Source organism: Daphnia carinata, chromosome 6 (assembly GCF_022539665.2).
Source record: "Daphnia carinata strain CSIRO-1 chromosome 6, CSIRO_AGI_Dcar_HiC_V3, whole genome shotgun sequence".
In the NCBI taxonomy this organism is placed as follows: domain Eukaryota; kingdom Metazoa; phylum Arthropoda; class Branchiopoda; order Diplostraca; family Daphniidae; genus Daphnia; species Daphnia carinata.
In genome coordinates, this window is record NC_081336.1 from 2,014,528 (window position 1) to 2,038,846 (window position 24,319).

Genomic DNA, 24,319 nt, shown 5'->3' on the forward strand with positions numbered 1-24,319 from the left:
GGACTGGAAGAGACGACGACACCCCATTGGAATCATTGATTTTTTTTTTTTCTCTTCTTCTTCTTCTTCTTCTTCTTTTTTTTCGGGGCTATATGCAACAACAACAACAACAAATGTTGTCTCTCTCCCTCTCTTCCTTTGAGCAATGAAAAAACAAGCAAATTCTATAATTCGATTTTAAATAAGAATTACGATTTTTTTTTTTGTTTAAAACCCTCTGGTTGTTGTTGTTGTTGTTGTTGGGCTTCGCAGCAGTGCTCCAGTTTGGAAAAGCATCAAGGACCAAAGCACCTATTCTACCTGTCCGTTACTTTGTGCGGGGGTGTGCGTGTGTGACTGGCAGGTGTGTTTTTTTTTTTTTTGAGTGGCGATATACAATTGGTGATTTGAGAAGAAGAACACGCGGACATTGTCCCCCCCCTTCCCCTTCAAAAAAAAAACAAAAAAAAAAAAAAAAAAGTGCGTACAATCAATTATCTCCGGAACGTGAAAATCAGGCGCGCAGCATAATGGGGAACCGTTTGAGCTCGTGCGGGCCGCTCATCCGCAAGGCCTACCGTCACGAGGACACGCCGTGGCAGAATTCGCGCAAAAGAGACGGACATTTGCTCAGGTAACATTTACCATTTTATTTTTTGAAAAAAAATTTTGGTGGGGCGACAATTTAGACTTCCTTTCATTGTTTTCGAATTTTTGATTTGTGTCCCGGCATTCGTGTGTTGTACATCCGTAATAGGATGAAGAGTCAGCTGTTGTATAATGAACGGGGTGGTAGGGGGCTGTGATCCAACAGTGCCTCCTAACTATTATTATTTTTATTTTTATTTTTTATTTATTGGCGGGTCAGCTTGAAAAATCCGTCTATAGAAAAATGGCCGGATGCCAGGTCCCCTCTCTCTCTCTCTCTCTCTTTAAACTGTTGATGCGACACGCACGCCAGACTTTACACGCGTGTAGACTAACCCGACCTCCCCCATCATGACGAGTCCCATATTGCTGGGGCTTGTCTCTCTCTCTCTCTTTGTTTTCGAAAACATGGGGTTTTCGAAGGTTTATATATAAGGTCTAAACCCTTGCCGTACTGTTGGTTTTTTTTTTTTTTTTTTTTTTTTAAACTCGAGTCTATACTGTAAATGTTATTTTTTTATGGGGGTGGGGTGTCTTTAGTGAGGTCTACGAGAATTTGTCGAAAGCTCACAAATTGGAACACGTTTTTTGAGGTGAACATCAAGAAAAGAAGAGGGAGTTGAAGATGAAAAGCAGCTAAAAGTCACGTCTTTAAACTTAGTGGCTGAAATGTTTGGCGCGCCAATTTCGAACGTTTTGAAGTTGGCGCGTATCAGACAGTTAAAGTGCGTAATGGCCGTCGCTGTTCTGATTAGAAAAAAAAAAAAAAAAGTCTTAGCACAAAAGCGAGGAAGCGGCTGAAAGGGAAGGCTCGATCGCAACTTTAATTCTTTTGTTGGCGCAAAGAGACGATCTCTGAAAAATAGTCTGGAGAAAAGTACGAGTTCTTTTGTTTCTCTATTTCTCGCACTTTTCTTCTTTTTTTTTTTAACGTCCCATTGAAGCCCGCAATGAGAAATCAACGAATTGCTCCGCTTTACGGTACGAGAGTCTCTTTTGATCGCGGTCTCTTTCTGAATGGAATAAAAATGCAAATGCGTAGGGTCCCCCCCCCCCTCTTTTCTTTTAAATAGGAAATATTGCATCATTCTGAACACAAGTTCAAATGGATAATGCAAGAAACTAGGTGTCGGAATAGAATTGTAACAATGTTCAAGATGAAATGGTGTCGAAAGAGAATCAAAAACACTGAACGAAGATGTATTGATTTACCATCGTCTTGATGCCTAGCCAAATATGGTCTCTTGTTTTCAATCGATATGATATTCTCTTTTTGAATTTTTTTTTTTTATCCTACTGGCAATATTGGGCGTATTCAAAATTGCCGCCCATCTTTTTTTTTTTTCTTTGGTTGTGTGCGTGTGTATTAAAAAAAAAACATTTTTTTTTTTTTTTCTTTAAACCGCACCCGGTTATAATTTCCATGCACACCTTAGAAGATAAACCGGTTTATCTTTTTGATTGTCGTATTTTTTATTTTTTTATTTGTAGGGTCCGAAAGAAACGTAAAACTTGTCATTGACCATATTCTCTCTCAATATCATCGTCATTTTTCTTAATTGAATTAACAAGCGAAAAATTTAGCCCTACCCTTCATTCGATCATTTTTCATTTAAAGTTTATTGAAAAATTTCCCTTCCTCATCAATTTCAGTTTTTTTTTTTTTAAAGGCAACTCCGAACATTGCGCCAGTTTTAAAATATTTCATACAGAAAATTTAAAACATCCGTTTTTCTTTCCTTTTTTTTTCCTGCTCTTTTTTTTTTTCAAATCGAATTCAAAAGAGACTGTGAAACCGATATGAAATGCTTCTCCTTTTTTTTTTTTTTTTTTTTTTCTTCAGCGCACCATTGACTCTATTTTCTGCGTGTTGTGTCATTCACTTCCCGTTTCAGACGGGGCCCGTGGATGTCGGAAACGTTTGGCCGGCTGACTGGCTATCTTTGGCCTTTTCACTTGGCAACCAATAGAAGAAACTTATTTCATTTATTTCTTTTTTTTTTTTTTTGCGGCGGGCAGGATCGATTGATTTGACGTTCCAAAATCTTTTTTTCAAACGGGAAAAAAAAAAATGTTCCATCAACATTTAACGCAATTTATCGTTTGATGCTTCTTTTTAGGTTGTGGGCGGAAGTGTTTCACGTGAGCACGAGCAGCGCCGGAACAGTCAGATGGCAGCAGATCTCTGAGGATCTGGTGCCCGTCAATATTTCCTGCATTCAGGATCAGCCCGACTACGTCTTTCACATCACCGCCTACAATTCGCAGGTGGACAAGATCCTCGACGTCAGGCTCACCCAGCCAGGTCCGTACCCTTTCTTCCTATTATGAATATCCTTATCAATGTGTAACGAAATGAGTGAAAGGCTGGACGTGTGTGTGTGGGAGGGGTTCGTTCATCGACAAAGTCACCGATTGTTTGTCGCTTAATCAGCGAGGCCTTCCAACGGTGTGTAGGATTTTGCGCCCACAGACGGACTTGTAATGAACCAATCATCACGCTGTTCCACGTAACAAACGACGCATTGATGCCACGGTTTTATCGTACATAAAAATAAAATAGGCAGAGTTTGAGTACAAGATTGCACTTAAATACGTTTGCAGAGACAGACGTCCCTCCTCCCCCCACCGCTATTGCTTCCGTGCCGGTGTGTAGCATCCAATTAGGATTTGTTTTTGTTTTGCTTTGCAGCCGGAAAAGTTTTTTTTTTTTTGTTTTTGCATGTTACTGTTAGCGAAAAAAAAAAAAATAATGTTATGGAAACAAGGAGCTTTACGTGCCGTTGGCTGTTTCATAAACCCATCATGTGCGTGAGGATGCGCGTTATGTATTTGAGGGTTCAATTGCATGCTACACTGCAGCCGACAGAGGGCATGCCATCCAGCCAACATGTTTTGTCGTCGTGAAAATTCAATCCAAATGTTTTTTTTTTGATTTTTTTTTATGTGAGATGTCCCTCATCGCAAACAAAAGGGCAGGAAAAGATTTATTGGTGCAGCATTCCCTGCTGGATCTCTTGTGTGTATTTATCGTCAGTTCCAAATGCGTCCGGCTCTCGGGACAAACTCATCAGACGGATAATACACATCTAGTAGTTTGTTTTTTTAGAAAAAAAAAAAAAAAAAAAAAACTAAATACACACAGGCTGTGTGTATTTAGTTTCTTCTTGCGTGTGTTCGTTTGTATGTTTTTAGCCTCTCCGTTTTTGAGCCGGACTTTTTTTTTTGTTTCTATTTACGATGGGCGGGCAAGTTTGTCGTGTACGTTGCGCCCCGAGCAAATGCGGTTCAATCGGCTAATTCGTTTATTGATGAGCCCGGGGTGTTCGATGATTCTTGACCGCATATCATAACATCTCATTTTGAAATTCATGTATATTTATATTTTTTTGTAAATGATTCATTGATTAATGATTGATTTTTAAAAAATCAACGGATAGGCACGCGCATCGGACAGGCTTCCGAATGTTTCGTCTACTGGAAGGATCCCGTCACCAACGATACGTGGGGGCTCAATTTCACATCGCCGGCCGACGCCCGGGCATTCCGCGAATGCTGCGTGAGTTTTTTTGTTTTATTTTTAAATATTATTTATATTTATTTACATATGATAGGGTTAGTTATGAAATTCTAGGACCTTCGTTCCACTCTGAATTTGAAAGATCAATTTCATTTGTTTTCATTTTTAATTCGTTGAAACAAAAGGGGATAGAGACGGGTCGATTATTTGTTATCTCCTTTGACATTTTGCGTTGCGTTCCCCTTTTTTTTTTTTTTACCATTGGCGTGTTGGAATTGAGATTTGAAATATTTGATGAGAATACTGTGTACCCCGTGATGCACGTCCCATTTTTATCGACCTCATCGTTCGGATGACGCCATCCAGCAGCAACGACACGGATACACTTGAATGGTTGGAGGCAGTTGTCGCACCTCCTTCTTCCCCCCTCGTTCGATTGAAAAGTTTCTACCGTGTGTGTGTAGGGAAAGAAAAGCTAGCGCCATTCATTCCAATTGAGAATGAAGATGCCACACACACACACACACACACCACACCCACTAGGAATTTCCAGTAATACGTTTGTGTGTCTTGAGGTTAGATTGTTGATCCTCCATAATTGTTCTGCTTCTTCTTCTTCTTCTTTTTCATACTTGTGTATCAAGTTCTTTAATTGCCTCCCTCTTAGATCAAGAGAAATGGGCAATAGCTTTGACGGCGGGCAAAAAAAAAGAGGGGGGGGGGGAGAATAAGGCCATTATTACGATTTTTAAAAAGGAAATCTTTATTATTATTTTGTTTACTTGTATGACGGATCGATCGAAAAGCTTCCTCTTCTGTGGACATATTTTTTTTTTTTTTTCTTTTTAATAATTTCAGTTAGCCATTTTTTTTTAAATGGCCCGAATCTGTCCGGACAATTTCGATTTCTTCTAGCTCTGCTTTTTGAATGGAAGAATGTTTAAGAAGGAAGCCTTTTTGACATCTGCATCCAAATGACATCAAAATAATAATAGAATTGTTTGAAAGAGCTCGAATGATATATATATATTTTAAAAAAAAAGGAAAAATATGAATAGATACCACCACGACATGTCATATTTTTTTTTTTTTTTTAAAGGAAAAGAGCCTTTAGCGACGACAAAAAAGCGCACATAAAGTCGTTGTCTAACAGTTATATATATATTTTTTGTTTTTGTTTTTCTTGTTTCTCCTCTGCGCAAGGCTTTGCCTTTGCACAGCAACGCCGACTATTGATCGTCAATTGAATATTGAGCTATATATACAGCTAAGAGCAAAGAGTGTGTGTGCCCCGTTTAGAGGAGCGTCGCCCACAACCACCAAAAAGAAAATGTCTACAACGAGTAATAAGAAAAAAATCATTTTGATTTTTTTTTTTTTTTTTTTTTTTTCCCTTTCTCTTTCTGTCTTTCCTCCGCCGTTGATCGAATGTCAACTATAGCCATCATCATAACACCAATATTACATGGATATGAACATGCGAGCCTTGAATGTGCCCTATGGCCTTGTTGGCGAGGTATTCCCCCTGCGGCAAGGGTGTGTATGTGTGCCACCCACACATTACACAGCCATGTACATACGAGACATCATCAATCAAATTGGTGGCTAAACTGGGCTTGAAACAAAACAAGAAATGCTTTATCGAAAGACGACACACGATGGCCAACAGAGAGAGTGCTCTTATATATATATATATATTTTTATTGTCTGTCCCCTGCGCGTTAATGGGTTCCTCCCACTTTGCCGGCTGTAACTGTCGATATTGACTCATCCTTGTACACAAGAAATGATTAAACTTAATTCATTTTTTTTTTTTTAAATTTTTCTTAATTGCAACAGTCGCCGGCGTTCAAATTTTCGCGCAAAGCGTCGTCGTCGTATTCGCTGCGACTGGATTCCGGCCGCCAAAAGGATCAGCGGAGCTTGTCGGGCAAGCGGAGGACCAACTCGACGCCGGCGTCGCCTTCGCACGCCAGCAGCAACGCCGCTGCAGGTCATCATCATCACCATCATCACGGAGCGTCGTCCGGCTCGGCCACTGCGGCCGGATCAGCCGGCACGGGTCGTGAGCCGCAGTGTACGTGCATGACGCCCGAACAGTACGCCCGTCTCAGAGCGCAAGATCCCCGATTCAGAGGTAAATGATTTTTCAAATATCATTCGAATGTTTTAACTAAATAATAGGGCGTTTTTTGTTTGTTTTTTTTGCAAGTTGCGGTATTGTTTGTTTATTTGTCTTCTCTATTTCGTGAGGCCGAGAGAAAGAACGGGAAAGAAAAAATGGGTCCATAGGAGAACAGTGAGGAGAAATAATAATAATAATAATAATAATAAAAAAAGGCAGAGAGAGAGAGGGTTGCTCCGGTGGAAGAAAGTAATCAATACCGTCGGGATTGTTTCCGGATTTCCTATGTTCCTTTTTTTTTTTTTTTTTTTTAGATAATATTGGTCTTTTTGTGTGTGTGTTGCTAGTCTCCTTCATTCCTTTCCGCTCGCAAGTATCTAATATTGTGTGTGAAAAAAAAAAGGAGGTGGTTCGGCCTAAGGCCAACGAAGTCTGTTAGTAGAGAAAGAGAGATGCTGTGTGGTATAAAAAAACAAATGGTGCACGCACAACAACAAATCAATCCGCAAAGGCAAACTGTGCCTGGCCATCTACTGAGCGCCGAGCTAAACACGCAATTCGAGACACTGCGATTGATATCCAAAAAAAAAAAAAAAAAAAAAAATCAAATTTCAATATTCACGCACGCATGAAAATAGAGCAGCGGTAAACCCCGAGATGGACATTTCTCATTCTGACTTTGATGGCCCACGTTAGTCGTTATCAAACAAGAAAAGAACCCACTTGATTTTTGCTTGCCACTCATCTTGCCAACCCCGAATGATCAGCTTTCATATAACAGACCGTTTCAACTTTCTCCTTTATTGTTATAACATCAAAAAGAATAAATCGAAATGTACATCAATATGAATTGCGTTTAAAATTTGAAAATTGTATTTTGACAGCTTCGCTGACGTTGCCGCGGACGCAATCGCTGAAGAAACCGTCGAGCGGAGAGACGGCCGCCACGACGTCGGCCAGCGCCATGTCGTCTAGCAACGACGTCGTCGTCAAGGAGGACAAAGTGTCGCTCGGCGCCAATTCCAGCACGTCCGTCTACGACAACGTGCAGACGACGACGGCGGCGGCGGCAGCGGCGGCGGCCGCGTCGGCCGCCAAGAGGAACGTCTCTGCGTACGGCACTGGCAGACAAGCGGCGGCGACGCCCGCCGTCGAAGCCGACGTGGCCACCGATGCGCCGGCGGCTGCATCGTCGGCTGGAACGGCCGCTCAAACGTTGACGGCGACGATGAACGCGGCAACCGTTGCGACGAATGCAGGTGATTTGCAAACGTCGGCCGGATGCGCCGTCGAATCGAAATCGTCTGAAACTCAAACGATGACGACGCAAACGACTCAGACGCCGGCCGGCGCCGCCGCCGCCGCCGCCGCTGTTTCATCCGCATCGTCGGATCAACAAGCGGCCACGGCGTCTTCGCTCCAGTCCATTACGCAGCGGACCAGTCAACAACCGCTGGCGCTACCTAACGCCACCCAACAACAACAACAACAACAGCCGGTGTATTCGCATCAGTATCCACCGGCGTTCCAGCAACCGCTTTACGGGAGCGGGCAATCCAATTATTATAATCAAATGCAACAGGGAGCCATCCCGAGGACGTATCCTCAACAACAACAGCAGCAGCAGTATCACGGAATGCATCCGCAACAATCGCAGACGTTGAACCGTTCCGGCTACCCTTACGGCGCTATGACACAACAGCCGAACTACGCGGCCGATTTCGGCGGTACCCTTCCGCCGCAAATGCAATACGGCAATAGATCGGACGCTGGCGTCAGCAGCTATCATCATCCGCATCCGGCTTCTATTCATCCGCATCATCATCACCAGCAGCAGCAGCAGCAACAACAACATCATCATCACCACCCGTACTACGATCGGGCCTATTCGGTGCAGGGCGATGTCAGCAACGACGTCCTGATGCAGGACATGATGAATCAAACGCGTCGATCCATTTCCGGCCGTCCGCCTCATCATCATTCGGGACATCCGCATCATTTGAACCGACGCGATTTGCTCAGCTCTAAATCGGTTGATTATTCCGGAATGGACGGACCGCCCAATGCGGCGGCCGGATCGTCTAACGGATTCTTCCAGGACGATCACGATCAGCTGATGAGGGCGGCGCGCAGGCATCGCAGCCGCAGCACGGAGAACGTGGTCGGCAACGAACTGGGCAATCCGGTGATGGCCGGACTGGGCAGCGACGTTCTCAAGCGGATGCTGCAACCCGTGCAACAAATGCCCGGCCAGATGGTGGTCGGATTGAGCCCCAACGCGTCGCCCTTAACATCGCCCGAAATGAGCCGACGCGGCACGTCCAGTCATCGTCCAATCAGCGACGGATTTCAATCCGAACCGGAAATCAGCAGGTAAACGTCTAAAGGGTGGGGTGGGGCGGGGGGGGGATGGCGGGAGGAGAACTAATTTAATTAAAATAACTAAAAAATGTTTTACTATTAGCAGCCGAACTCCGAGATTTTACGCGCCGCTGGCCAGGCCGATTGGGGCCAATCCGAAAATGGCAATGTCGCGGACGATGTCGTACGGAAGCGCTCGAGTATCGTCGTCCGTAGGTGCGGCCGTTCAGCAACAGCACGCGCACCAGCAGCCGCAGCAGCGGTCGCAGAGTTTCGCCTCGGATTCCATGCGCCAGAATGTGGAACGCAATCTCTACCTGGACTTTGACGGACGCGGGGACGCCGGATCGCCTTCGTCGGACAACATCCTGTTTGATCATCACTTGTGCTACGCCACGACGCCCAGTTCGAGCAACGGCAATTCGGACATGGAGGGCAACAACCCGCTGCCGCCGCCGCCGCCAATGGCCGTCGGATCGGCCGGCATGGGTTCGGCAACGGGCGCGCGGAGCAACAATGCAACGCAGCAGGGGCCGGTGGCCACGTCGCCCACGTCCAGGCTCTTGCTCGAGTACGAGATGCATTTGCGCAACACGCTGGCCAAAGGGATGGACGCCGAGAGTTGCAGTTTGCACACGTTCGAAGCTCTTTTGTCTCAGAGCATGGAAGATTTAGGTAATGACCCTTTTTTTTTTTTGATTGATTTCCTTTCATTTGATTTTTTTTTTTTTTTTACATTTTTCTTTATGTTTGTTATTCATTTTCGATTTCCCTCTTCTTTTATTCTTCCTTTCGTCTTCCTACGTAAACCACACATTGATGATGTGTTGATATACTCGGGTTATGCAACCATCCATCTCTACCTCACTCTCTTTCTCTCTGTGTCTATGTGTATGTACACGTATTTTTTTTTTTTTTTTTTTTTTTTTTTTTTTTTTAAATCACCACCATATCAACACGAACATCGCACTTCTCCCTGGGACGATGTTATTTGTCCATGTCGATCCATCCATCCATCCAATTTATAGAATCGATAATCCGCGCCAAAGGCAACGGCTACTCGTCTTCCTCCAGTTCCACGCCGAGGGTGGCTCAGCCGCAACGGCGGCTGCTGTCCGAAGTGGAGCGCATCCAAGAAAAGTACCGCGGAGGGCGAGGGTTAATAGGTACATATGCAAATCACATCCATCCGTGCAGGCAAATCAATTTAAAAAAAAAAAAAAAACATGAAAATGAATTCATAATTAGAAGGAACGAAATATTTAAAAAGAATTTGATTAAAAACAATTTTTTTTTTTTTTTTTTTTTTTGCTTGACCTGCTGTTGCTTGCCGTTTCTTGTTCGTCTACTTTCGCTTTCACGTGTAAACGTTCGGTTAACTGGAATTTGAAAGCAATCTCGAAATTGAGGTGGATGGGAAAATGCAAATTGTGGTGTGTGGTGTGCGTTGTCGGTGTGCAATTTGTTGTGAAGTAGTTTGATGGTAGATCTCGTTGTTTGAACTTTGGTGGCTGGCAAACCCTGGTGGAGGGGTGTAGGAGGCGGCGATTAGACCCACTGTTATGTCTGACATTTATTGTTTGTCTGAGAGTTTTGATGGCTCGTTGCCCGGTTATTCTTGTCTTCCATCCTTTTTTTTTTTTTTTTTGCATTTCGTGTGAGAGAAGGAACTGTCCATTTTAGTGCAACACATTAGAAAGACAAAAAAAAAAGAAAAAAAAAGATAAGCCTAAATAACACAATAGAAAGCTTGAATCTATTTGTCTTGTAACTGTCATCTTCCTTTGCCAATGCCAACAATTTCCTGCCCTTGCTATATTGATTTGTTTGTGTGCCTGTTTTTGTTTTTTTTTCTCATGCCTATGTTGCTATCTCTCTTCCATCTATCGTCTATTTAACGCATATCGTTTTCTCTTTTTAACTTCCTGGCCCAAGCTTCAAACTGACATCCGCTAATCGATTCGTCTTCAAATCGTACTGAATAAACTCAATTTATTTTTTTATCTCTTTAAAAAATGAAATAGCAGGTGCGCCTCCGCCAGGTCCGCCGAGTGTTCCGTCGTCGTCGCGTAGCGCCGACCGTTCGTCTCGTCTCAGCCGCAGCGAAACGGCTCCGACCAACGCCAATCACCACCACCACGCACAGCAACAAGGATCGGAAGCCAACCGATCGTCTTACTACGGTGTAGGTGGAGCAGCCGACTTAGAGCGCAGTCTTTACTCTGAACGCGACCGAGGCTATTTGAGCGACATGAGTTCCCGGTGAGTTTCATGATTTCATTTTTCTTTCCCCCCCCCCTTTTTTTTTTTCTTCGTGCGATCTCATTTGCTTAAAAAAAAAAAAAAAATTCCCGCAGCGAAATGAGATTGAGTGTAGGGTTCTAACAATTCAGATTTATTTCGATGAGAAATTGGGCATAGCCGAACTTTGTTTTGTTTTTTTTATTTCGGGAGCGCCCATCACCTTGGAGAGCAATACGTTTTATTTGATTTACCTCCATCGCTATACATTCGTATGAGTTTTCTTGCATCTTCTCCTTCTCGTGTCAATATTTCGTCAGGCCGTTACTTAGGTGACGTATTTTGTTTCCCCCCCCCCCCCCCCTTTGGTATAAAGAAAGATATATATGTTTCTAGATAGATGTAGCTTTTTATTGTTGACGTCTATTTACACACTATGCGGTTACACAATGTCCCCCCCCCGAACGCCATCTTTCATGGGACACGCCCATCGCATTTTTCTCCTCCCCATCTTCCAACTTGGATAATATGGAAGTGTACTGATGATGGTGGACGGCCCGTCGTGTCGGAAAGCATCTCCCGCTGGGCTTCTTGTGTTCCCATCCATTTTTTTTTTCTTCTTCTTCTTTGGACACTTGCCTTTTGAAAGTAGAGGGAGAGAGGGAGGGGGGGGAGCAAACAAGAGCGCATCCGTAGACGGTAGCAATAGCCCGACGATATAGAATGTTTATCATTCGAACAACAACAACAACATCCATCACGATTGTGTTACTCCCCACCTTTGAACCGGAATAAAAAAAAAAAAAAAAAAATAAGGGAACAATGTCTAAAAGCAATAGGGATGGGTAGAACATTCTTAATGCAATGCGAGTGGAACATTTTACTTCCCCATGTTGTTGTTGTGATTAATTATGCTGAAAGGTGATGATCTAATATTATATTTTTTTTTTCTTGCTTTTCTTTTTTGAATTCCATTTTTAAATTTATTTATACATTTTTTTTTTTTTTTCCTTTTGTTTTGTTTTTGGCTATTTGTGGCGTTTTCTTTACCGGACAGGGCCAATAGTTTCTACGAAAGACAAGACAGTGTGCGATCGGGTTACCTGAGTGATCGTGAAACAGTAGCGGGAGCGACAAACCGCTTGGGCGGTCCAGCCGCCGCACTGTCTGGCAGTAGCGGCAACATTGTCGTCCAGCAACAAACATCCATCGAGAGCACCGATTCGCGCCTTTGCTACTTGACGTCCTCAGAGGTAGGCACACAATCTATTCTTATTTTATTAAGCAGACCATTTCCGTTCGGTTTTTTTTTTTTTGCTCCCGGTCATTTGGGCATCTCACCTTTTTGTCGGCATTTATAGGCATGTTGAATATTTTTTTTTTTTAACTTGATTTTAATGACATTTTCCATCTGGAAAATGAATGCCATTTTCTTTTTTTTTTGCGCGCGTTTTTTTACGGATATGATTAACGACTTCATTTCCGGTTGGCGTTGATTTAAATCGTAATTTAACGAGGTCGTTTGAGGCAAACGCGGTAAAATTCAAATGAGGGATCGTGAGCGAGAAAACACACCAAGGAAAAAAAAAAAATGATATGATTTTTACTTGTGTGTGTGTAAAGCAAATGATGAAAACGGAGGTTGATGAGTTTTGTATTTGAATGGAAAAAGGCCGTCAGGTTGCGACCCATTTTCAATGCGATGTGGGCGCGCGTGAATCCAATTGAAAAAAAATGTAGTTTGCTCCCTGAACGCGTTGAGCCTCTCGGTTCTTTCTTTTTATTTCTTTCTTTGATTTTTGTTGACGTGTCCATTTTCGCCAGTGTACGTGTGTATAGCACCATATGACATTGATGCGTGTCGCTTCCGGATGGCCATCTTGATGACAATTGCGCTCCATGGAGCTGCGCGAAATTCGTTTCTTTTTTTTTTTTTTTTTTTTTTTTTTTTTCAAAAGTCCCATCGTTGTGATGGACGCGCTTTTTGAATTTCATTCAATGCGTTTTTTTTTTTGTCTTGTTTTGTCCCTATTTTATTCCATCAATTGGATGGCATAACAAGATACCTCATTAAATGCATCCGTCTCTTGCCTGACACACCACAAGTCTTGTAGAGGACCATTTCCATGCGCTTAACAAAGAAAATGATTGATTCGCAAGTCAAGAGTGGAGAGCTTCCGGTAAAAGAAGAAAAAAAAAAAAAAGAAAGAAAGAAAGAAACGTAATGATGTATAAGCTTTTGGAGTAATGCGTACTGGTGTGCGTGGGTTCCGTTCGACAGGTTCTTCTTTATTGATTTTGTTTTTCGGCTTCGGGGTGTTTAGTGCTGCCGCCTTACGTCACCAAGCGGTGCCTCCATGTTAGACAATCAGCTCTTTCGTGTGCGTGAAACTGATTGGGCCCAGCGTTGCAATCGTGAAAGATAAATACACCATTGGGGATGGATCTTGGGGGGGGGGGGTCTTCAAGGCTTTCGCCGTTGCCATGGAAACGCTTACGGTAGATCCACTAGCAACAGTTATGGAACGTAACCCAATCGGCCGAAGCAAATTCGAGATAGGATCGACAATTTTCAAACGTAAACGAAAGATTTTTTTTTTTTTTTTTTTTTTTGTTTGTTTTGTTTTTATTGTTTTCCGAAGTAGAGGACGAGATAATTAATGAGATGCATTGTTTATAAATGACGCGCTGTGGCGTAGTAATTAAAAATAGAAGCGTAGCATTTTCCTCTGAAAAAATGTGCTTGCATCGTTTTCAGCCTCGTTCGCCCCTCAATAATTTCGCGACGCGCTCCACAATAATTGACATCACAATTTTCTAATTTAAAAAAATAATTATATTTCGGATTCGATTGACACACAGCTGACCCGCCCTCTCCCCCCCCCAACAACCGCAACAGCAACACACCGACGCCATCCTATCTGGAGGAGGACGTGTGTGCACACAGAAGCACAAACTGCTTCTCTTCGTTTCTTTTTCCTTCTTCCTATTTTGAATCCCTATGCGATAGAACGTTGCACATTCGGTTGGGGGTGGGGGATCTAGAGAGGCTCTGCTTGCGCTGTCTTTCCCGCTGTGCAAATGTTTGTTCCATTTAATGGAAAAGGGAAATATACCGCACTCGTCGTCTGTGTGTACTCTATGTGCGTCGTGCGTAATCGCCCACGTCCTCTTTAGCGGACTCACGGAACTTGCCGTTTTTACTCAAAGATGTGTGGACACATTTAAACAACGAAAAAAACAAACAAAAAAATTTTCCACCTGTTTTGTTTTGTTTAAAAAGAAAAATCCCATTTTACATATTTTTTTTTTTTTTTTGGAATGTTTACACACACACTTGTGTGTGTGTGTGTTGCTGACGATGGCAGACATCGTCATACTCCCACCCAAAAAAAGAAGTCTCGGAATTATTATATTTTTTTAAATATTTCATTGGAAAAAAAAAAAAAAATCCTGTTGAGATGCCCCCTGGCGGTAGTTGTTGATGTTACCTTGGGAGGCGGAAGAACGAAAAGAAGAAAAAGAGTGGAAAGGAGCGAAACCCCTGGCGCGGGCGCACAACCACACACACACACACACACACACACACGCGCGCGTCCTTGGGTTTTCTAACATGTAATAGTCTTCCCTCCTCTGTGAAGTTTAACGGCGAGCGGGGGGGGGGGGTCGGCAGCCTCAGTGCCTCAGTCCGAGACGGGATTGCCACCAGTGCGGATGTATCATTTCTCGTGCGACGTCAAAGAAACACACACACACACACACACGCAGGAAAAAAAAATATAAAACATATCGACGCTCGTACCCAATAGGAAGCGCAGCTTTGGCGTCGCTCTCATCGTCAGTGTGTGTGTGTGTATGTGTCTGCGTGTGTGTAACAGTTATTGTATTTTATTTTATTTTTTTTAAATACCGTACAACATCGGTATTAACAGTGCGTTCATTTGTTTTCTCTTCTTTCTTTTGTGGCCTCGTGTTGTTTTTGTTTTTTCGGTGGGTGTGTGTGTGTGCGTGTGTGTTTTTAGTGGGCGTCGTTGTTTATTGTGTGCCGGCCGCCCGGCTCTCCAGTTGCCTAGTGTAACAAAAACGGGCACGTGTTGTAAATGGCAGGAAGAGAGTGACGACAATTCCCGGAAGTGTTTCAAGAATCTTCCAATCCATCAGATGCGAAAATAGGGGCAAAAAGAAGGAAAAAAAATTCAATCCATCATTCGAGTGATTTGATTTTTGTGTTTTTTTTTTTTTTGGTTTTGGTTTTTGAGTTGGAAAAAGAAGAAGCAGAATAGGGAAATGATTTCTATTTGGCATTTATCTTGATCATCGATAATCGACAAGGAGCTTGTTTTGACCCCCCACCTTCAACTAAAAGAGCCAACATCGCGCTCCAATGATGACGTAAGAGACGTTTCATTTTTTTTTCATTGGTTTGTCCGCAAACACATTTTCTTTTTTCAATTCGAGTAGAGGATCTTCAAATATTATTCGAATAGAATCGGCGCGAAACAGAGAGACTTTGAAATTTTCTTTAAAAAATCCAGAAACATTTCCAAAAACCTGTTTGTTTGTTTTTTAATCTAAACAAGTTTCGAACGCTGTGACTTTGCTGAAAGTTGTTGGCTTTTTCCCTTTTTTTTTTTTTTTTTTCAAAACTCCCGGCGTTGCACATCAGACGCACTCAACAGATTCATCGTCTGCTTTTTCAAGACGTGAGCGTCTCTTTCGATTTTCATTTTCTCACATTTTACATCAAGTGCATTCCTCTCTCTCCCTTTTCTTTCTCTTTTTTTTTTTTTTTTTCACGCAATTGCAAAAGTGTAGCCGGTGAAATATCATCACTCACGATGTGGGAGAAATCAACTTTTAGTTGATAGTCCAATCTTTTTTTACTCATTCTCTTGGAAAATAGGAAAAGTGCGGGGTGGGAAATCATGTTTTCTTATTCCTAGCATTTCATCCACCTCTTTTTTTTTTTTTTTTTTTTTTTTTTTTTTTGCTTTTTCGTGAATTATTATTCGGCGTGACGACGACGTCGATGACGTCAATCGATGCCAGATGCGAGAGATTTTCCTGCCTCTTTTCTCGATGAGGGAGAAAATGAAGGAAGAAGAAAAAAAAAAAAAACCAATTACCTGGGCGTCTTGGGCGCTCCGCGCAGCGGCGGTTGCTCAACAACTTGAAAAGTCGTTCACAAGTCGGTCGATGTTTGTGTTTATTTTTATTTTTTATTTTTTTTTTGCTGATCGCAGTGTTGGATGTCGTACGTCTCCAATCAAAAAAAAAAAAGGAAACAACGGCCGTAATAATCTTTTAACATCCAGCCCAGGTTTCAATCATTTTCCTTTACATTCTCCACTTTCACGATCAACAAAAAAAAAAAAAAAAAAAAAAAAAAACATTTTTTTTAAAAAAAAAAAAAAATGCTTTACCTTATATAGAAAAATTAAAATCAGCAGAGGGCGGTAGGGGGGAATCAACCGGTCCGACTCCACTTATTATGCAAATATGTGGCTGTGTGATGATGACGCTGTGGGTTTCCCAATTTTTTTTCTTATTCTTTTCATATCCCGACGAAGGTTTTTTTTTTTTTTTTTTATTATTATTTACGGGCCGCTGTGTTGATGGATACACAAAGGCCTCATTTACAATCGGTTGGTTGATTCTCCCCCCTTTTTTTTTTTTCTCGTTCTTATTTGTGAAACCAACATCACAAACTCTCTCTCTCTTTCTTGGTGGATGTTATACAGTCCCCCTTTTGTCTTTAGATCATCTGCGTGCGTGTGTGTTCCATCTCTGCGCTCTTTTGACCATTTATGGCTCTGCCATTGAATAAGGTGGAGGATTTTCATCAGGCCCTTCTTCTTTTTTTTTCTTCTGTTTTTCTTGGCAGCCGCTTATTCTTCGTCTTTTATTCTTGTATTTTGAGAGGGAGGAAACAGAGAGAGAAAAACAAAAGTTGGGCCGCCGCTGACGTCGTCGACATTGTTGTTGATGTCGGTCGTCTGCATATTTGCATACCAGAGTCGACTATATCAACCCCTCGCTGGAATAGAAGAAGACAAAACAGCTCCGAAATGGAAGCTCCGCCCTCGTTTCGCTTAAAAAGAAAAAAAATAAAATAAAATAAAATGTTTCACGTCGCGAGTTAGAAAGAAAGAAAAAAAAAAAAACAACAAAAAGACACGCGCACACACAAAATCGGATTTTTATATGGAACAATTGAGACGAGTTCCTTGTTTGCATTTTTCGTTTACAACAGTAGACACAGTAAAAAAAGAATTCAATGATCCCCTTTTTTTTTTTCCTTTATATATTTAAATAATCAAATCTTTCCCTCTTTTTTTTTTTTGAATTTATCCTGCGGCATTTTCTTTTTGTTATTGCATCATACCTTTACAAAAAAAAATTCGTTTCGTGTTGACTTGCGTGAATCATCTAAAAAACGGTTCAACGTAAACTCGTTTTTCTTCATTTGACTCCCTCCAGCAATCCATTCATTTCGAAATTCATTTCAAGTAAAAAAAAATTATAATAATAAAAAAAAAAAAGATTCTCATTAGGGATCTTGTCGGGTGCATTGTTGACTCGATTGGCTTGAGCGAAAAAGCAAACGCCATCTGCAAACTCGCCGCGATTGAGCCATTGCTCGTCGACCTCTTTTTTTTTTTTTTTTTTTTTTTTTTTTATTCTCCGACTAGCTTCAGTTTCGCAGCAAGAAATCAATGCTCGCAGAGAGAGAGACACAGCGACGATGTTGGGAATAGGTGGCAACCTAGCGTACGATGATCGAACCGTATACGGCTCTCTTAAGACTAACCTTCTCCCTTTTGCCTTTTGCCACACTAATAGCTGGTGCAGTACGAAGGCTCCTGTATATATAGCAGTTTGCAGTAGTCCTATAGAAAAGCCTATATAGCTTGCTACATGGGGCGAGAGCTATATCAGCCACACCCCAGCATGCTCTTATTACTGGTATTGATCCGAAAACTTGCCTCGCGTATTAAGGCTTTTGGGACCCTCTCCACGCTGTGCCGAGTCAACGTCATCGAATACGTCTGGCAAGATGGTCCCACAATTTATTTGTATTTTTTTTTTTTTTTTTTCTTTCTCTTTTTAGAGGTTTCCACCCATCGCTAGTTTGCTCTCTCTTTGATTGCCCGAGTGAGTCAATGTTGACGACATCAATCGTCCATTAGTAACAGTAGTTATAAAGGAGGGGCTCACATTTTTTTTATTCCCTTTTTTTCAAAGTCCCTCTGACTGAAGCCAAAAAAAAAAAAAAAAAAAAAATAGTGCCTATTCGTTTCTTTTTTTTTTATTGGCAAGCTCCTAATCAGCTGAGATATTATACGATACGATGTAACATGGACTTAAAGTACGAGCCATTTTTGCGGGCTACTCCGATTGGCCGTCGAGTTACTGGGTTTTCTTCTGTCAATGCCCGATGATGGCCAACAGTTTCGGTATTAAAAGAAAAAAGAAAAGGAAGAAGCGTTGGCAGCGTGCAGAATGAAAGGGGGGGGGGGGACTACGGTACAAAGAGAAAACAATAGTCCAGTACGGGAGCAGCTAATCTCTAGCCGAGGCTGGCACGGCAATATACAAAGGGCGTATGGAACCAGCAGAGCGTAAATGGACACACGTATACACACGGAGAGAAAACGAATAGGACAAAACAGAAGGATTTGTTCATTTGGGTAGAAAAGAATATCTACAAGGAGGGAAAAAAAAAAAAAACTACAATCTGCTCTTTTTTTGGTTGGATAACATCGACGTACTATTTTTTTTTTTTTTTTTTTATAGATAGCGATGGACGTCAAAAGTCTCATAATCAAAATGACAAATACTGGCAAAACTATTGTTATCCTTTTCCTTTTTTATCTGTCTGGATATTTCTACTGCCATCGCTGTGTGTGTGTGATCAGTGTCAATATTTAACGTCGCGATGAGTCAGCTGATTGTCAATCGGCCATCGAAACGTTTTTTTTTTTAAATTCCGCGCATCTCTTTTTTTTTATTATTATTATTATTCTTATTCTGCGAGTCGATAACGACCTAGTTCTTTTTTTTTTTTTGATTTCGTGTAACTGTTTTAAGACCGTATATACTCTTTTGTAGATCATTGTGTGATTGCAGAGTCGAGATTTGTCAACACACAAACGAGAGAAAAGAAGAAAAAAAACACGAGGAATTCGAGAGATTCTTCCTTTTTTTTTTTTCTAGGCTTTTGGGGGAAAATGGGAAAATACTAAAGGCGCAGACAAATATCTTTTGTGCTGTGTACAGAAAGATAGAGGAAAGAAGAGCTCCTTCATCAATCACGAACCACTCCCATTCTTTCTATATATATTTTTTTTTTTTCTTCTTCTTCTTTTCCTTTCATTTTCTCTTTAACGTAAAAGAAAAATATGACGACAAAAGGCGCGAGTGTTGGCTGTTACCCGTGGCTCTACTTGTACGAAAAACTTGACAGGATCCCCTCTCTCGCTGCCTGAAAGATGGGATCCAATTCTCCGTGTTTTGCTACCTACTTTTGTTGTTGTTCTTGTTACGTGAGGCGCATTCTTTTTTTTTTTTTTTTTACTCACATGTCACAAAGGTTAAGGAGCTTTTGACATGAGGAAATGAAACGAAACAAACATTTTTTACTTTGCGTTGAGGTGAGTTTAAATGTCTTTGAAAAAGAAAAGACGTTTGAATGAACTCATTTCGATTAGCCGTAAAAGTAATTATATTCTGTAAGGGTCACGCAGTACGCGAGACATAAAAGAACGGTCTCAATACAGGAAATCAATGCAACCCGAAACAGTCAGCTGCTCTTCTTTTTGGCTTAGAAATAGCGGAACTATCTTTAGGCGGAGTAGATACACCGAAGCCTCACACACACATACGTGACGAAGCGCATACAACGTTTTTTTTTTTTTTTCATTTGTTCTTACAACATCGTTTGTGAACACACACACACATACATCTTTTTAAACGACTCTTGTGCCGCAGAGAAAAAAAAAGGGATCATTTGCGTGTGTGTCCTTTATCGGGAGGGTTTGTGTGTAACAATCGTTCACGAAGGGCATAGACCATGAGATATGTTGCTTAAAAACGATCGTGTTTTATGTGCGAGGGGGGATAAGGCAGACAATACGTTCACCGTTAGGCCATCCAATCACGTGCGCTGTCGCTGCCATGTGCCAAAATAAGTCGGGACAATTGTGGTAGGATTGACATCAAAGTTTCAGTTGTTTTTTTTTTTTTTTTAATTAGCGCGCGCTTTTCTAGCGAAATTCTGCGACGTTGTTCAACGAAGATCTTTGATATTCAAAACAAAACAAAAAAGAAAATGGCGCATTAATTGAATCCTTACGGAAGAGCTTGGCACTTAAAATCATTCGATCAAGTGCTTTCAAATTGCCACTTTGCATTCGTTCTTGATCGTGTGTTTATTTTTTGCTTCTCTTTCACCGTACCGTGCGCATGAACGAAAGCTGCCTCAATAATTCACGACGACACCTGCAAAAAAAAAAAGAAAAGAAATCTGAGATCTCTCTGATGAAAAAGCTTTCATTTTCTACGCTACGACAAAGCCCATTACAGTTTTCACTATTTATAGCTATTTGATATTGATCCAGCGCTCACCGTGCCCAACACCTACAAGACGGAGATCCATTCATTTTTCTTTTTTTCTTTTGCCTGTCGCTATTTGTGCAGTTTCGGTGCGAATTTGTCGAACCTACTGGACGCACATTTTCTTTTCTTTTCTTTTTTTTTTTAAGCCAATAAATATCCGAAAGTGGATAAAAAATGGATGTTGAAATTCCAGCAGGTCGGAAATAAAAACGGAATCAAATTTCTTTTGAATCATTCCCCCCCCCCCGCCGATCTTTTGAGTAGGCACGATAAGAAAAGGGCGCAGAAAAATATGTCACAATCGTTGCCATGCCACTGATGTGTGTGCTCTTAAAGAAACCTCAGCACATAGTGCACCATTTGATATCAAACATCTCCTTTTGGATCGATATCGATCAATAGATATCGTTGCTCTTTTTCATGTTCTTTCGGATCGGCTTCCTTTTTGTTTAGCGATCAATTGCGACATGATTTTCATTTTGATTTGAATCTTTTCATTCCGCAGCTTAATTTATATGGTGCATCGTTTGTAATCGAAGCGGCGCGAGATAGCAAATGAAGGGAATGTGTTGAGGAACATTTTGGAGAAAGTTAGGAAACGCACACGGGGCAAAATTGATGGTCCGATGATGATAGTTTTCTTTTGCATTAACAGTTGCGCTACACGTGTACACCGCATCGTTTATTATTCTCTGGGGCCGAGTTTTCTCTGCGTGTTTTGCCGGAAATGCGGATCTTTATTTCTTCTTCTTTTTTGGGGGGGGGGGGGGGTCTAACGTCGATATAAAAGAAAAAAAGCAACAACAACTTTCAGCCGCAGTTCTTGAAATAGATACAACTGTGCTCTATTTTCGATTTATAGACGTACAAAATGCTATATATATATATCTCCCATCGTTTTATCTCTTGTCTCGTTCTGTACACGCCATTCTGCCTTTTTATTTTATTGTACTAAACGACTGGAAGAGATCAAGAAAAAAAAAACAAACCCACACGTCGATTTAAAAAAAAAAATGGATAGTTTATTGTATTTGTATGATTGGGCCGTGTGGGTGGTTTGTCTTCCTTTCGTTTATAACCTTCCTCTACTCCCCCCGATAGAGTAAAACAAAAAAACACAAAAAAAAAAACAATTGTTTATCAAAATGTGTTGTCTATGGCAAAGTGAGAGAGAGAAAATTTTTTTGCTTTTTTTTTTTTTTGAGAACGAGAGTTGAGAGTCGCCCGACTGATTCTTGACTTTCCCCCCGTTGTGTTGTTGTTTGCTTATTATTGTAGTTGATGACATCAACTCGGTCCATCGCATTCGCCAACAGTCAACAACAACAGATGATCCGACGCGGAGACAATTTGAATTTTTAAATAAAAACAAAACAAAAAAAAATATCGCAATCAAAACCCCCTCCCCCAAAAAAAGGAAACCAAGATTTCAAACAAAATTTTATTTATTAAAAAGAAAAAAAAGGAAAAAAAAACAAACAAACAAATGGAATAAATGAAGAAGAAAAAAACGACCATCGAATTACGAAGGAAATCCACGTCAAGAAGAAGAAAAAAACAAATTGAAGAAAAACTTCCGGATAATTATTCAAAAAAGATCGAAAATTAAATGCCTCTGCCCCTTAAAAAAAAAAAGAATACCATGGATCAAACTGAATGAGCCACGCCCTTTATAATTCACCTCATTTTTGAAGACGAGAAGAAACATTTGAATTGAAAAAGCTTTCAGCCGTGGATTGCTGGCTGTCATGGCAAGTAGTTTCGTTCCCGGCTTGACAACAACAACAACAACAGCATCGCAACAACAACAACAACAAGAACAACAACAGCAGCAGCCTGGCGGCAATGCAGCAACGGCGTCCGTTGTGTCGATGGATGCGCGCAAGAGCAAAAACAACAACAAATCACAAGGCCAGCACGGCGAAACGCTGACGCTGGGAAGCGCAGGATCGGGCGTCCGTCGCTGGGCTCATCGTTTGCTTCAGAGGGGCCAGTCGTCGTCCAGTACGCCGGCCACTCCCGTCGGAAATGGAAGCCTACCGGGCACGGTGGCGGCCAACAATTACTCAGCGTCTTCGTCGACGTCGTCGGCCGGTGCGAGCAACAACAACGACGCGACGTCGTTGCGATTGAAGACGTTCGCCGGAGCGCCTCCGCTTCCGCCCAAAACGACGCGTTCCAAACCGATTCCGCCTCCGAGGACGAGTTCGTGCATCCATGCCAGTCCCGCCTCGGCCAATGAAACTGTCAAACCTTGGGCTTCGGCGGCTTCAGCGGCTGTGCATCACGATTTCATCCGTTACGGCAACCATCCGCCGTCGGAGACGTCGGTGACGGCCGCCTTGATGATGGCCCAGCAGCAAGCGGCTGCCGAAGAGGCTGCCTGTTCCACTCTTCCGTCATCTGCCAACGTGAAATCGGTGCGTTTCGGTCGACAGCAGCAGCAGCAGCAACAGCAACAACAACAACAACAAGCGGATGAGCCGGAACGGACGGGACAAGAGAAAGACGCTCTGGCGGAGGCAACGATTGGCTTAGAAATGGCGGCCAATTTGGCCTTGGCTTTCGCCCGGGACGTGCGTCGTGAGAAATTAGCCGATCAATCGAATCAGCAGACTGGCCAAGTCCAGCCACAGCAGCAGCAGCAGCAGCAGCAGCAGCAGCAGCAGCAGCAGCAGAGTCAGGTGGTGAAGCCGTGCCGGCCCGTGCGCTCGATGCCTACGGATGCGTCGCATCGATGTCACCCATCGGCGGCCGCCGTCCGAACGACGGGCCACCAACAGGAAGTGACGCTGTCTGAATTCTATCAGCTGTTGCAGTTTGTAAGTGGACAAGCTCGAGGCCTAGGTGGCAGCAGCAGCAGCAGCAACGTCATCGTCAGCAGTGATCCCCCGCTTGTTCGTCCTTCTCCTCCACTTTCAAGTGCCTTAAACGCCGAATCGACAACAACAACAACAGCAACAGCAACAACAACAACAACAACAACAGCGGCCAAAGTTGCATCCGCCAGCAGTTTAACGACGACTGCCTCGCTTCCGCCTTTGCATCCACTTCCGGCTGGTTATTTGACAGCGCGATCGTTCCGCCAGCCGGCCAACAACAGCAGCGCCGCCGCCGCCGCCGCTACGACGTCCAAGAAAGCGTCGTCTGCCGCGCACGACGCAGGCCAAGCGCAACGAACGGCCGCGTGCGAACAGCGCAATTTCTCGGCCAGCCGATCGCATTCGGTCGAAGTCAATTACGACAATGACGCGATGGAACGTCGACACGGTGCCGGTGGCACAACGACGACGTCAGCCCCACCTCCTGCCTCTTGTTCGGGCCATCACGCCCTCAAAACGCGCAGTCTTCCGCGAACGTGTCAGCCGCCGCCGCCGCCGACGACGACGACGACGACGACCTCTCACGGCGGAGTGGAGGCGACGGCTGGTGCGCCAGTTGGCCGCCACTGGGCCGAAATCTTGGCCCTCATCACTCAATTGCTGAGCGGCGCCGATCGATACACGAACTCGTTGAAACAGCCGACACGAGAAAGCGGACGGCCGTCGGCCGGCAATCATGCGATGGCCACTAGTGGCGACGCTTCGGCACCGCCTTGCACGACGCCAGTCAGACGACATCAACAACAACAACAGCAGCAACAGCAGCAACAGCAGCAACGTCGACCGACGACCGGTGCTTCGCTCAGCGATTCTGAAGAAGCGCATCTGCGACGGCGACGCCAAGCGTCGACGACGTCGCCGACGCTGAATAATGCGACATCGGGCCGAGATCATCGTCATTACGATTCGCTGAGGACGCCGCGATCGTCGTCCAGGGCCAGTAGC

General features: G+C 43.0%; 1 protein-coding gene across 6 annotated transcripts in view; it reads left to right on the plus strand.

Moving 5' to 3' along the window:
- Positions 1-467: 467 nt before the first annotated feature.
- LOC130690245 (protein still life, isoform SIF type 1-like) overlaps positions 468-24,319 on the plus strand; it is a 40,231-nt gene continuing 16,379 nt past the window's right edge. Inside the window, exons 1-9 of one of the 6 annotated variants that reach the window (XM_057513253.2) lie at positions 468-613; positions 2,748-2,932; positions 4,068-4,186; positions 5,987-6,284; positions 7,157-8,645; positions 8,740-9,308; positions 9,662-9,799; positions 10,658-10,895; positions 11,932-12,127. In XM_057513253.2, the coding sequence (XP_057369236.1) occupies positions 510-613; positions 2,748-2,932; positions 4,068-4,186; positions 5,987-6,284; positions 7,157-8,645; positions 8,740-9,308; positions 9,662-9,799; positions 10,658-10,895; positions 11,932-12,127 (3,336 nt within the window). In that variant the 5' untranslated portion in view covers positions 468-509. Of the gene's footprint in view, positions 614-2,747; positions 2,933-4,067; positions 4,187-5,986; positions 6,285-7,156; positions 8,646-8,736; positions 9,309-9,661; positions 9,800-10,657; positions 10,896-11,931; positions 12,128-24,319 lie in introns of those variants that run through there. The other 5 variants (XM_059495600.1, XM_059495602.1, XM_059495601.1 and 2 more) reach the window with 5 other exon arrangements.